Consider the following 15,631-nt stretch of genomic DNA (forward strand, 5'->3'; position numbering starts at 1 on the left):
CTGCACTAGTAAATTCAGTGCCAGAGTTGCGTCTTGCCCCATGAGTGTTTCCATCCATTCCCAAAGCACGTGTCATGCACACAACCACACACACCTAGACTTCTTATAAAAATAGCCACCGAAGAACAATTCATGGAATTGGTGGTACTCCCACCCATAACAAGTTCTGATCATATATTTTCCTGCTTTCCCAGATGGCTTTGCTTTATAGAAGAGATGCTCTTTGTGCCCTTCACACTGGAGCAAATATATGGATTTCCAGGGTCATTCCACACTTTGTTGGGCTCCTGGCTTCCCAGGTGCTCTGCAGAGACATACAGAATTTCAGTTCCATCATGCCTGGCTTCCCTCCTACTCAGCTGTGGCAGAACTCGGCCCTAAGACTTTTAAAAGTATCAGACAGCATAATTCAGTTATCTCTTGTGGAAGGGAGAAGATGAACAACATGATCAAGCAGGGCAGTAACAAAAATGCTGCTGATGAATGAGTCAGACACGTTTGTATCTAACTGTAAAATCACATCACCAAGGCCAGCACACTGAGACCACTGCTTTGCTACGTCTACATGGGTCACATGTATCTAGGACCCTTGATAAAGAAGATAGCTGATGCCCATTATCTTTCAAAGGTTCTTCCCACTGATTTGTCTGCTTAGCAGGGAAAAAAAAGAGAAAAAAAGAAAGAGATGTGGAAAATCATGGGATCATCACTTATTTATTTGAATAAATAGTACAACAGTCACAAAACCATGCACAACACTTCTGCTGTTATCTTTAGCAAACATAGCATTGCATTGGAACTTGCTTACAGTACACAACTCTTGTCACAAATGACAAGTCCAGAATTTTATTTGCAAGACTAGTTTTTAGTAAGATATCAAGAGTAAACACTGTTAAAAACTGTAAAAAAGATTCTTAAAAAAATACATTAATACTGAAAGCACTGGGGTATGAGAAGGAGGCGTGAGAAGGCCCGTAAGTTTTAACTGACCAAAAAAATAAAATCTGCTTTGCTGCTTATTTATCTAGAGAAATAGGATGCAGCCAAGGAACATCTGGGCTTCTTCTGTTGTAATACAGCTCACTGCATCTCAATACGTCAAGCAGACACACCTAAAAGGCAAGTTGTATGAACTGGAAAAGACAGACAGTATTTAAAAATGTGGAAACTTTAGTACTGCAGAGCATTCAGCATTCCAGGTGAACTCAACAGGGTTCAAATCTACCCCACTGGTACCCAGGGGAACATATCTAAAACTCCAGTAGAGCAAAGAGTTTGTGAATAACATTCTAAACACTGACTTCTCTTTTTGAGAGTAAGTATCTCGTAACAAAGTCATGACAAAAACACGTGCTTAGAGAAGGCTTTGCCTCCACTGCTCTTCCTGTAAACTGTTCTGCTTGCAACTAAGCTCCAGTTCAGTTAAGGTCCATTCCCTCTCCCTCTTTGGTCAACAGTAAAGACAATGTTCTCAGGAAGAGTGACCTGGTTATACAACAATGAGCAAAGGAATGAAAAATGCATTTTCCCTGTGCAACATGTACCATCTTGAAGAAAGATAACTAAACCCACAGGATACGACACTGCCCAATGTTTCAATCCTGTCTTGACCAGCTCGGATGTTAACATAAGAAATGCTAAAAGAGACCCATGCCTCAGACTGCAAAGGAGGGATTCAAGTTTCTGCAGAGTAACTAGAAATACCTAACTGAAAAAGACAGAGACTTAAAATTTGTTGTGTCCACATCTGCTCACAGGCAATTAAGATATCAGATGTAGTAAATTCCCATCTCAGAAATAGCCTTTTCTTCTCTCAAACCAAAACTGCTCTCATCCACCTTCTCTTCTTATTTTCTGTTTGTTTTTTATATTAATATAGCCAGTAATTTCATGACTAGATTCTCTGGAGGTCTTTCCCAACATCTCAGATAATAAAGATAGCACTGGCATTTCCACATCCAGGGGTGAGTGGAATGATGGCTATTCTACAGACTCATTTCCCACAAATGCATTGCGTTAAACAGAAAGTTTGAGAGATATTTCAGTTCAATCATCTTCCAGCCTACTTCATAGCACAAAAGTTAGATCAATTTAATTAATTTGCCAGGAGAGCTGACCCACCTGGTCTCAGTGCTTCTACAAGTTCCCTCTGCAATAACTGCCAGCACCATGGTAGAGTCCAATGGTCTCATCAGAAATTCAAGTCCTATAGTACTAGGCACTGTTATTATAAACAGCAAGAGGTCTGTTGCTCCTTAAGTACAAACAATGACTCCCAAAGAATCCTACAGAATACATGGACCTGAATTTTTCATGGAAAAACAGAGAAGCTTCCTTTCACTTTTATTCTGGAGGCATGAGGGGAGATGGCATGAGTAATTCATTACTAGAATTCAGAATCCCAAAATAAGAAATGAAGAAGCAGAAGCCCATTTGCCTTCTTCCTGAGATTAAAAAATGTTTAAGAAGGAGAAAAAGTCTATTGTAAAATTTCTACTAAAGTTCTTGGGATGACATTGGACAACCTGAAATCAGCTTGAAGCACAACTAAACATCATTGCAAAGCTTCAACTTTGAGAGTTAACCACTGGCTTGCACTAAGTACACTTTGCCTTTAGTAGAAGCCAGGGTAATCAACGAGGTAAGCTCTTATTTACATAAAATTTCACTTTTAATCTTCAGGAAAGAAAATACTTTAAAACTGTTTATAAATGCTTGACCCCCAAAACTGTACAGGTGCCAGCAATTTCAAGAGGAATCCAACCCCTTATCTTAGTTACATGAAAAGAAGTGACAGCCTTTGAACTGTTAAGCTTGTTAGTCTCCACACACATCTCAGAAAGGACCGGGACAGAAAACATTAATCCAACCTGGGCATATTTGACAAGCTCCTGATGACTGACCTGATTGAAACTGCATACCTAAAGGATGACAATGGTTCCAGCAAACATATTTCTCCTAGAAAGGAGATGAAATAAAAAGAGACCTCAAAAGACTAGATGGTTATGCCATTGCAAGTCTTATTCTGTGCAAACACTGAATGGAAATAACAAAGTAGTAGGAGGTTAACGCAAAAACTGAAGCTTAGATATTGTCTGTAATTAACCTTCACCTCATTCACTCAATAGAACATATTAAACTTTATTTAATAAAAAAGGCACAGCTTCCCAATAAATTTCAATGCTGATTTTCTAATGGTTAATGGTTTCTAACGCTAATGGGTAAGTCTGGAAAATCATCAAGTGAAAGAAAGGTTATTATAGAATCAGAGTCCACAATCATGAGTAAAGTCTCAAGTTTTCCCTGCTAATTAAAATAGTTAGTGGTATATTTCCTTTATCAAGAGAATATTTCTTGATCATAGCAAACAGATTCAAGAATATCTCCTGGTAAAAGTATAAAATATCTACACATTTTTAAGTGACCTAGAGATTACACATGCATAACTTTTAGTGGAACTGTCATACAAACAGCTACAGAGATCATAGCAATTTTGGAAAGAATGCAGTAAGTATAGCATAAGGCACAAAGGGAATGTGCAGAGGGTGTTTTCATTGGATTTTTTGCCTAAGAAGACTGGTAGGATGAGGATCTCAGCAGCTTCCAGGATCACTCCACATTCTTGTACTTTGTGAATAGATTGTATAGAACCCTCAGGGTAGACTTCAGGTCCAAGTTGACAACATCTGTGGAAGAAAAGGAAAAAATCCTTAATTTGCATTTTGTTCTACACCATTTGCCCTCAAAGGAATACAAATCTTCACAACTCCGAGCCTGGAGGAACTGCAACAGAAAAGTTCCAATCACCACAAACCAAGCTATTTAAGTATCATACAAGATGCATTTCAAAACGCCTTCACAGCACTACAGTAACAGCTAACATCCCTGGGAAACAGAAGAAAGATAATTCCCTTCTCCTCCCTCTAATCTGATTAGTTACAGATAAAGCCTACTTCTGTCTGAGATGTGGGAAATGCTACATTCTGGCAACATCCCTCCTATTGGGCTGTCTGAGTTTCCACCTACATTACTAGCCATAGAAGAAGCAAACAAATACCCACATACATCATATAAGATCCTGAACCTCACACACTCTAGACAGGCTTGAGCAGTGGACCCAGGTGAACCTCATTAGGTTCAAACAAAGTCAAGTGCAAAGTCTTGCACCTGGGTCATGGCAACCTCCACTATCAGTACAAGTTGGAGGATATAAGGATAAAATACAGACCTGCCAAAAAGGACTTTGGGAGTACTGGTGGATGGCAAGCTGGGCATGAGCCAGCAGTGTGCCCTCACAGTCCAGAAAGCCAACCGTATCCTGGGCTGCATCAAAAGAAGTGTGGCCAGCAGGTCAAGGGAGGTGATTCTGCCCCTCTGCACTGTGCTGGTGAGACCTCACCTGGAGTACTGCAGATGTGGAGTCCTCAGTACAGGAGAGACATGGACCTGTTGGAGCTCATCTAGAAGCAAGCCACAGAAATGATGCAAAGGATGGAACACCTTTCCTATGAGGACAGGCTGAGGGAAATGGGGCTGTTCAGTCTGGAGAACAGAAAGCTCCAGGGAGATCTGATAGTAGCCTTTCAGTATCTAAAGGGGCCTATAAGACAGAAGGGGACAGACTCCTTATCAGGGTCTGTTGCGATGGGACAAGAGGAAAAAGTTTCAAACTAAAAGAGGGGAGATTTAGATTGGATATGTAAGGAAGAATAAGAGTGGTGAGGCACTGGAACAGGTTGCCCAGAGAGATGATGGGTGCCCGGCCCTTGCAGACATTCAAGGTCAGGCTAGATGGCGTTCTCAGCAACCTGATCTAGCTGGCCCTGTTCACTTCAGGGAGTTGGACTAGATAACCTTTAAGGGTCCCTTCCAACTCAAATGATTTTATGATACCCACAACTCAGCAGTGATATGCTCCACAAATAAATCTTAAATTCTTTTAACAGACTCTAAGCTTTCTATTACCTAATATCCTTCTTACCATGCTAGACCAGGGAACAAAACAATTCCAATAAAAAAGCTTTTCCACCAGCACCTCCCATCCTATTATGTTAATAAAATGCCAGGAAATGCCACAAGTAATCCAGGCATGATAGTGAAGGCTGAAGAGGAGAAAATAAAGGTTGGGTAAAATATGCAAAGCGGGAACAGTGGAAGAAGCAAAAGATACACAGGAAACAGTATTTATGGAAGGAGAAGGAAGCAAGAATAGATTTTTTTTTTAAATCACACAAGGAATTAGAAAGACTGCAAACAGTTAACAGGTCAAGTACAATTAACACGAGGTCCAGGGGAAACAGCTACTGCTTGTTTTGAAGAATCATTGCCAGGACCTCCCCACCCGACATTCCCACCTAAACTGGATAACAATCTTATATCCTCCACATTTCATCTGGGATTTTCAGTAGCCTCTCAGAATTTTCCTGTATTACTTCACCTGTATCATTTATGAATTTGTATTTTGCATTTGCGTAAACGTGGCACATCCTCAGATGTGCTGACAGCAAGTGGCAGCAGGAAAGAGCAGAAGCAAGAGCTAAGGATCAGGCTATGACACAGGCAGGGCTGGAAGGGACCCAAACCAGCAGCACCATGCTGGACAGACACCAGCCACCTGCCCTCACTGTGTTGCTGGAGGTATTTCAGGCTGACTCACTAATCTCCAGAAGCACTGTGAGCTACAGTGACTGCTGCTGATCACCTGTGTTGATAATCTCGAGGAATCAGAGGTATGCAAGGGTATTTATTGCTAAAAGAGGGAGTGGACCCAGCTCTTTTATTTGGCAGTGCAATGTTATGTGGATTTAGAGTCAGAAGAAACGACTGTGGTTACATTATTTGAACTCATGTACAACACAGTCCTCAGGGTACATCCTTGCAGCAAGGAAGGATCATGGTATTCTGGGCTGAAATGGGGGCATCACTGATTGAAAGTTAAGGGAGGTGACTCTTCCTCTCTCTGAAACTTCACCTGGAGTGCTGTGTACAGTTCTGGGCTTTCCAGCACAAGAAAGACAGGGACATATTAGAAAGAGGCCAACAAATGGCCACAAAGATGGTTATGGGACAGGAGCATCTGTTACATGAGGAAAGAAAGCTTTGACTGTTCAGCTCAGAGAAGAGAAGGCATGGGCAGATCCTATCAATGTGTACAAATGCCTGAAGGGTGCAAGAGGACAGAGCTAGGCTCTTTTCAGTGGTGCCCAGTGCCATGACTGGCATGGCACTGGGCAACAGGCATATGGGTACAAACTGAAACACAGGAGATTCTTTCTAAATATCAGGAAATATACTTTTTTCTTTTTTCTTTTTTTTTTTAATTTTTGTTGTGTGAGTGATGAAGCAGTGGCACAAGCTGCCCAAGCCTGTGCAATTTCCTCCTTGGAGATCTTCAGAAGCTGCTTGGATGTGGCCCCAGATATCTGTTTCTAGCTGACCCTGCTTGGGCACTGGTGACAGACCTCCAGAGGTATCTTCCAGCTATTATGTGACTCTGTGAATTTGACCTTCAAAATCTTGCCCTGATCTTACTAACCAAGTGATGGCTGAACTTAAAATACAATGTTAACATTTGACTTTTGTTTTTCTTTTCAAATCTTCCAGTGGTAGAAATTCCATCTATATCCCTTGACAATACAGACTGATGGTTAATTACCTTCACTGTTACAAAAGATCACTGTAATTCTATTTTGACTTTTTCCTATCTTCCGGACCTTGTTATGCCTTTGTTTGTTACCTTAAAAAGTATGATATTCTAAGATGCATCCTCCCTGTGTGGGTTATTACAGTGTTCCTTACTGATGTCTTGAAGGCAATCCCAGAAGTAAGCATATCCTCAGCACCATGTTTCTTATTTTAAGATGAAGCATACACAGTCATAACATTCCTAACAATAACTAATGAAGTGTTAACTGGAAGTGGCTGTCAATCATGTAAATATTTAAAATATTCCATCATTTTAAAACTTTCACATCCCATAACAACTCCTTTTGAGGCTAAAAAATTAATCCAGTAAAACACAGTTTTGCTGCAATAACTCAGCATCAAGTTCTGCTTCAACCTATTGAATTGGGCTGGAAGAACAGAGAGCAGGAGTTCTGTATGCTCCTCTTTTTGTATATCACTGGTACAAAGGAACACTAAAACATCAAACCACCTCTTTCATGAAAGCACCACAGAAAGCATGGGCTAAAACTAATTTAAGAGGCATTCATAATACAATTCCAACAAAAGGGCATGAATTCACCTAACACATTTTCCAGCCTATTTAGGGAAGAATAATAGATCACTTTGGCATTAACAGAGAATACTATACTCACTTTCTAAAGACTGCTGGAGTCTATGACAAAATAAATTCTTGTTCTAAGAAATATGTATTACATGGCTGTACTGTCAAGATGCCGATCCTACAGAGGATTTGATGGAACTACAGTGACAAGCAGAGCCCAAGACAGCACTGCATAAATCAAGAAGAGTTTGTTACCAGATCACCAAAAGGAGAAAAGCCTTTCAGTTATCTGACCCCAAGAATACAAACTAACTGTAATAACTATGAGAATTAGACCATGAAAAGCTCCTGCTTGGACTGTGATCAAGAATACCAGTCAAATGTATAACATAGCACTGCATAGCTCCTGAAACTTTCCCTAAAACTTGACATGCAAATTTCAGTAAGCCTACTCCAGATAAGAAACACAGGTTAGCATATATCCTAGACAAAGACAATTAATCTTTTGGCAAATTGTTAAGGTGCACATTACAGCTCCACTTTTTAATACTACTCTGTTGTCTCGAATGGAGTTGCACTTGAAATGCACCTGACATTTATGTCTTCATATGTAGTTCAAAGACAAGTGTCATGCCCTTACCTTCAGGACGAGCTTTTGGTTTCTTGAGTCCTCCATCTTGCATCAGCTCAAAAGCAAAGGAAACATTGTGGACCTGAAAAAAAGAATTATTTAGAATCCTGAAGTTACACAGGCATTATAAAACCTTTAAGCAAATTTTTAAAAGATGTCTTAGTCTCTCTACTCTATTTGATATACAAAATGATAATCCTATTTAAATCAGTAAAACACATCTACAAGTTTGGACATGACAGAAAGTACTCGTGAGGGACTAAGAGAAGAAAGCTTGTGTCATCATAGGTCAAATACTGACTTTTTTATATATAGGAATTTCAGAATTCCAAATATAAAAAGATGACTAGTGTATGGGAACTGTTGATCACGACCTGAATCTCTGATTGACCACTGGAGGCAAGCAATGAGTCAGCTGCAGGAACACAGGTGGAGGGAATTCATCTGTGCTACCAGGAAGGGATGGAGTGTGGCTCCACCTCTCCTAGATCCTATTGAAGTGCTGACTGTCACTGAGGAAGGATCTCTCTCTGGAGATTGCTCTTTGTGGAGTTTACTGCAAGCCTACAATACTGGTGAGGGTTTTCATTTATTTTGATCATCTTTCCACTGTGATAATCTTACCAAGCCTAACCTCTGTATACTTATTGACTGTACAGCCAGGTACCCCAGGAATCAGTAAAGTCCATTAAGCTCTGATCTCAGTCTTTATAGCAGCGACCAGGAAGCTCCCAGTAACAACTGGAACAAAGCTGTGTTTTGTGAAGCTCCTCCTGCTCATACCCAAGGTCAGTATTTCCAACTACAAGGCAAGAGATGAGTTGCCATCCTGGCAAAAGGAATGTAACAGAAGTGACATAAGAAGATGTCAAAATACACACGGGTGTGTGAGAAATAAGGACACTAAATGAAATATTTCTGATTAACAGACTTTTCTGCATTATTATCAGCTGTATTCCAAGTAACACCAGCATCACATCATCAAGGAACAAGGCATCTTGGTGCTTTACTTTCTTCTACTTGGAAAGTGATAAAATTCAAATCAGATTTCTCAAATAAAGGTAAATGAAATGCTTTGTGGTGGCAGTTCCTGAGCAGACTGATGTTGCAAAATAAGCTAGGCACAGCTGTGCAGAAAGGCAGACAGCTCTTTGAGAAAGCCTCCAACGACCACACATGAACGTAAAGTCACAGAAAAGAAATCAGACAAGAAGTAAAAATACAAGAAAGAGGCAAGAATAAAAGATACTCATTGAGAAGTTAACATCATAGTTTAAAGAGATCTGCACAGCAGCTCTCTCTGTCATAAACAAAGTAATTTGGATTATGAATTCTGTGCAGTTCTATCCCTGCAAGTGACAGTTTCAGAGATGCACAGCAAAAAGGAGATATTTAATTAAAGCTACTCATCTTGGAAATCAGGGAGTTCCGCATACAAAGCTCCCCTGCAACAAGGATGAAAGGCCCCTTCCACTGGCATTTATTGCTCAGGACTTTATTAATCTTTTTACCTGCTCCAATTTCCCCTCATTCATTGTGACACAGCCAATCATTTTCCAAATGAAAATATTTTTTTCCCTGCCCAAAAGACAGTTTACCTCGTGCACTTTGAGTTACAATTCCTCTTTCCTCAAAGCAAAGCACAGAATTAAATGTTACTTCAGGAATAATGGATAACACTAATTTAAACCATTAGCAACAAAATCTTGACTGAACAAGCACTGACTATGACTCAGCATTCGGCATTTCTAGAAAGGCGAAAAACTCAAGCTACTGTAATAAAAAAAGCAAGAGAAAGATATAAAAGCAAAATTGTTTAGAAGGTAATATAACAACATTTTCCCACTGCTCTGAGTTCCTGTACGTTATAGAACATTCAGAATTATTTAATTCCTCTCCTATCTAGAAACTCAACACCTAAACAAGCTCTCTTGCCAGAGCCTGGTTTCCTTCCTTCAGGGAACCCCTTTAAGCTCCCAAACAACCAGTTACCTACAAAGGCTGTCAACAAGCCCTATGTAACTTATAGAACTGGCATGCTCAGCACATAAGGCTGAGACTGTAACAATGCTCACATGGTACACTTCCAATTACTCCTGCAACATTGAGATGATCCACTCAGGCAAAGCTGAGTTATTCTATCAGTGGTAAGTGCTCTCTCTCAGGGAGCATTACTGTTACTAAAGTGTGCACTGAAGTCATGAAAAATATAAGGAGCCTTCATCTTACAAAGCTGTTTCAATCCTCTATCTTTTTGCAGTGTTTCCTGACCTAATCACCTCTTGCTCCAGTTCAGCCTACATTAGACAAGTTGAAACAATGTAAGACTTCAAATAATCCACTCTTCTTCCGCAATACTCATTTTTTCAATCCTTACTAGATAGAAGGAAACCACCAAAAAAGACAAGCCAATACATTCTCTCACAAGTTTAAGTCGGCACTATTGGTAATGACCCTTCCAGGAGCTGGACATGAAAACACACATCTGTCCTCAGAAACTGATTGGTGACTTTTTGCATGACCCCTCCCTGGCAGGATCAGGCCGCTTGGCCATCCTGGCTTTATACAGCTACAAAACTTGTTATCAGTGAGCTTTCAACACAGTTTTTAACCCCAGGTTAACCAAAAATCATGCCCTGGGTACCACCTTTTCTACTCCACTGTATCAAGCATATCAAGTACATACCAATCAATGATATTTCATTTGTAGAACCATTACAGAAATTACAGAAAAAGGACTACTAGGTATTAGGCAACTGACACTAACGAGATGAGGGGTTGGTTTTTAGGGCTGACTTACTCTGTGACTTCGGGAAGAAACTCTATGTCAATCCTAGTGTATAGGGATGCAGATGAAGCAGAGCTTCCCGTCTCTCAACTTTTGCCTTTCTTGTCTATTTACATAGAAAATGCTACGCAATGCCAGGCATAAGCTCTACTACTTAACACAATCAAGAATCCTTGAGCGCAAAAAGACTTCAAGCTGTATGGCAAATTAATAAATCACTTTAATTATGCAAAGTATTACACAGCACAAAGAGTTGTTGATCATGTTATCAGTTTATCTCTTCTAAATATTCATGAGTTTTATGTGGCAAATGATGCTTTCTTGCTCAATTATGGGGAATTTACCTGTTAATTTCACAAGCAACTTTTGATCATATTAACTATCAAGTGCCACAGCCAGTATACCTTTGCCACAGCTCCTGAAGATAAGAACGTATTTACTGGGCACAAAGAGAAAGGACACAATGACTGGAAAATATCATGTGGAAACAAAGCAATACAATCTGGAATTTCTACCCACCTTTTGATCAAAACTTTCAGGCGTTAAGTAGAAGTTGTGAAGTGGAACAAAATAATCCTCAAGGAGACCCATGAGCAAAACCAAATAAACACCATCTGCAAACTAAACAGAAATATTGGTGACATTTCTAAGTAGAAGCATCTGTTTTCAAATAAGCACTCACAAACAAGTGGAACAATTAATGCTTGGTCCAAACGATGTACATTAATTTCTGCCACTGTTGTTTGCTAGCACAGAGGCTAAAGACAGTTTGGAGTCACCGACTTTTCCTTTCATGCACAGCAAGAAGTTGATGGCAAGTGCAATTAGCACTTAGGGCTTTGTTTCATCTGCTCCCTGGATTCACCTATACCACTGGAATCATCAGCACAGCTGAGCAAACTCAATCACACTTTCCTTAGAAGCGTGTTGCTATATACATATATGATACAAGGCTTTATCCCTACATATGGTAGCATTGTTTCCTCTACTTTCATTTCCTGAATAAAACAAGTCTATCAGCTATAACACTAATTCATTCAAGAGCATCTGTCAAGTAATGTTTAGATCACTTATATCCTGTAAATACTTCCAGGCAGTAGAGATTAGAAACAATTTAGCTGGTAGTTACATATAACTGCCACTCCTTAGGGGCGCTGAGTATTGAGTTTGTCTAAGCAGAGGCCAAACTCAACATCCTCATTTATTAGGCTACTGAATACTTCAAGATGAGGTAGAAGTATGTAAGCTTGTTCTTGGTTGTGATTACTTTATTTAAAAGCTCATTTTAAAAATGATCTTTTGCTCCTTTGATTTTCTTGAAGAGCCTTGCCAACTTTACTACTGTGTTTAACAGAGCTTTCTTGATTGAAAGTTTAAAAAACAAACAAACAAACAAAACAACCAGCCTTCCTGGAAAACATGATTTCACACTGAATAGTCACAGTCCTATTTCTACAGTACGTAAGTACTACAGTACATAATAATTCCAACTGCAGTCCCGCCTCTCAAGTCATGTATATTCAACACTCTGCCTCTAATCAGAACTTCAAATTAAAAAAACTGTCACAGGTAGGAACCTTAACTTCATAAAGAATTTGTTCCAGCTCAAAATAGACTCTTCACAGTATCCATAAATACTACTATAATAAATACTCTCAGCAGTACTGTTCGGTATTCCTACCAGACAGGAAGACTACTGGCTGGTGGAGGGGGGCAGATGCTATATATTTCAAACAGAACTCACTCTTGTGATCCTGGTACAGCATATGTGACATCTTCTAACCTTTTCAAAAGTACGTTGCTGGATACTTCCAAGACATTAAGAAACAATTTCTAGAGACGAAGCAGATCAAATCACCCATTTATTTCCGCAAAGATATAAAATATCAGCAAATGACTGGTACTAAACCAAGTCACTCAAATCAGCTACCAGTACTCCAGGAATAATTCCCCAGATGTCATGATTTTTTTATTATTATTATTATTTTTTTCCCAAGTGCAATAAGGTAACCTGTCCACAGCCCAATGAACTCTAAAAGAACACTTGTTTCTGCTTTTAAAACTCAGCCAAAAGTCAACCTGAAAATCACTTCGTTTGACCTCCAGAGTTAGAACTACCCCACTGACACTTAAATTCACTCTTACTTAATGTTTCCAAGCATATTCTGTACCCAGTTTAGTGCTACAGTTGGGGGGGCTCCTGCAGAGTAGACTGTGGTGGTAGACAGTTACTTCAGTGAGCTTTAAACAAACTAACCTGGATACCAACAGCAGTCAAGCCAAGGCAGTACATGAGCTCAGAGTTGCTAATCCACACTGCTGAGAAGTGCTCACAGGATAAAGAGGACACAAAGGCCTTTGTGGCAATAGCAAAATTGTTTCCAGTCCCTCTTTGATGTGATCAAAGCTAGCACTGATATCGCTGTGATGAACTGCATGCTGCAGGCCAGACTCCTCCTGAGAGCCCCAGGCAGCCAGCTATTAAGAGCTCCCACCAGCTCATTAGGAGCCCTCACTGCCAGTAAGACACAATCTGCCATCCATCCATAACTATAGCAACAGCTTCACAGCACAGCACTTTGATCCAGGAGACAAGTTGCCCTGAAATCCAGGGTATTCTACAGTCATTAAAATGGACATAGTGAATACCCATGAATTTCACTTTAAAATGCAAATCCCCAGCAGTCTGAAGCATATGTAAATAAGAGTAAAGGAAGCTAACATCACTGAATTACTTTTTAAAAGTAAAAGCCATTACTATTTAAAAGATACTATAAATTCATGTGCTCAAAGAGAAGCGCTTCTCTTTGAGCACAACAGTAACACAGTTTAATGGAATAAGGGTCTACATTTGTCATTTACACAGTTTTAGACTACATTAAAAAAAAAAAAAAAAAAACAAAAAAAAAAACTTACCTGAGTTTCTAACTCCGTTACTTCCAAATTCAGTTTATTCAAATGTTTGTTCACAAAGGTGATCAGAGACTATAAAACACCAGAACCAGTAATGTTAGAACTATAGGTGATGCCTATGTTAAAGGGTTAATATACTCTTTTAAGACATTTTTAAGCTTAATAAACACAACACTGTGCTGTTTGCTTTTAAGTAAATAAGTACATAAAAATGAAAACAACTGAGTAGTATAATCACTTTTGTTGCAACATAAACCAGGAGTCACCAGGTGGTGCTATTACACACTTGTTAACTTTCCCAGTACATAAAGCATAATTCAGCACGGTGTGAAAAAGCTGTGATGGCATTGGTTCTTTTGCAGTTTCTTTGTGAAGACGAGGTCAGCAATAGGTGCATTTACTGTCCACCAGTCTTTTCAGTTTGTTAAAGAATATCCACTGAGTGCAAGACATCAGCAACACTCAGCTAAGACGGGACCAACTGCACACAACTCTGTGCCCATCTCTGTTTCTGGAGTGATGTGCACATAAAATGGCAGTCATGATTTAACCAAAATCTGCACTGTGCATTTTTATTCACACATGCAAAATCCTGCTTAGCCAGTTAAAATATCAAAGCAGAAATCTGCTAGCCTGCTTAGAACGCTTTCAAAAAGGACAGACAAATGGTTGAAGGCAATACTTCTGTAGCACAGGTAGAGCAAACTTAGCTCTATCAGCTTTAATAAAATACTTCCAGGAGACTTTTGTCACCACCTGGTCTCGTTACCCTTCAGTTCCTCCCCTGCTTGCTGGAGGACAGCACTTGGGGTATAAAAGCATGTACAACTGTCCAGAGAGAATGATTTGTATCACTGCAAATACTTCGCAGAGTGGCTTTTTCTAACCTCCACCACTTTGAATCAGATAAAGAAGTAGCTGCTGACATAGTTAAACAACTACATGCAGCACTGATCTTTTGCAGCTTAGGGGCAGTCGAAAATGATGTATATGGCTGCAAACTGTCAATGCCTGTATCAGCACTACACAGAAAAGCCTGGAACAATAAACAACAGTAACCAGACAAGAACCTTACTGAAGCTGATCAATCAAGGTACCACCTGCCTCTAAAGCAGAGCTCTTTCGGAAATAAACATCCTTTGTATTACTTTAAAATCCTTTTCTTTCACTGCCAGATTTCTCTGGATACCTTTTCCAAAAACATAAGAAGAAAGCAATGAAGAAAATAAAATCTGAATTTCTTTTTTTTTTTTTTATTTTTTTTTTACCTTTTTGACGACGCTGAGTTTGTCCGGTGCATGATCAAAAAGCGTGTCAAAGGCATCGCGCTCTGGTTTTACAGGAAAAAAAAATATTAAAATAAATACACCTCTAAAAGCCGAGTACAGGAAGTATTTTATGTTTTGTAGCTTAAGGGCCTGCCTAAGGAAGATGCATAACAAAGACCCAAGCTAAAAGTAATCACTTTGTTTTAGCGTCTACCTAATTACCAGAGCAAACCGCACTAGAAATTTCAGGGTTAACTGCAAATACGTTGACTGCCCATTCTTGTCCTTCATAATTGGTAGAAGAAAAAATAAAGTGAAACAAATTTTGACCATTCCCCAACCATATCTTAATTGGTGAGACACTGAAACATCACCTGATGGTACACTAGAGCCATAATCATAGCTACATTCACGCCCAAAGGTCAGCCTCAAAATCACATGTTCATACAGTTAATTTTATTCCTACTGGTCACACAATTGACTTCAGGTAAGGTTAAAACTGAACACGTAACTAGAATGTGATTTACCACTCAACAAAGAGCAAAGCTTACGAGCAGTGTAAATATTTAAATCACTGTACAATGGTAAGGGGTCTAATTGCTCTACAACGGCATTGGATCCAATCTAAAATCTACTGACATGAAAAGATTCATGCAATATTCCACACGGGCATTTCAGGGCTGACAAATTTTCTAAACACTGAGTTGTCTGGACAACATTTTAAATTGAGTCGTCATCATCAGGCGAAACAAGTGAAAGAAAAACTAAAAATCTGAACAGTTGCATTTGTGTTTAAAAAGAAA

The 15,631-nt window shown here is 39.4% G+C and overlaps 1 protein-coding gene across 2 annotated transcripts in view; it reads right to left on the minus strand.

Moving 5' to 3' along the window:
* Positions 1–3,609: 3,609 nt before the first annotated feature.
* PARVB (parvin beta) overlaps positions 3,610–15,631 on the minus strand; it is a gene marked incomplete at both ends in the record, with an annotated part of 56,246 nt that continues 44,224 nt past the window's right edge. The window contains 5 exons of one of the 2 annotated variants that reach the window (XM_079547158.1): positions 3,610–3,686; positions 7,869–7,941; positions 11,167–11,268; positions 13,564–13,632; positions 14,829–14,890. In XM_079547158.1, the coding sequence (XP_079403284.1) occupies positions 3,610–3,686; positions 7,869–7,941; positions 11,167–11,268; positions 13,564–13,632; positions 14,829–14,890 (383 nt within the window). The remainder of the gene's footprint in view (positions 3,687–7,868; positions 7,942–11,166; positions 11,269–13,563; positions 13,633–14,828; positions 14,891–15,631) is intronic. The other variant, XM_079547159.1, reaches the window with a different exon arrangement.

Source organism: Tetrao urogallus, assembly GCF_951394365.1.
Source record: "Tetrao urogallus genome assembly, chromosome: 1".
NCBI lineage: Eukaryota > Metazoa > Chordata > Aves > Galliformes > Phasianidae > Tetrao > Tetrao urogallus.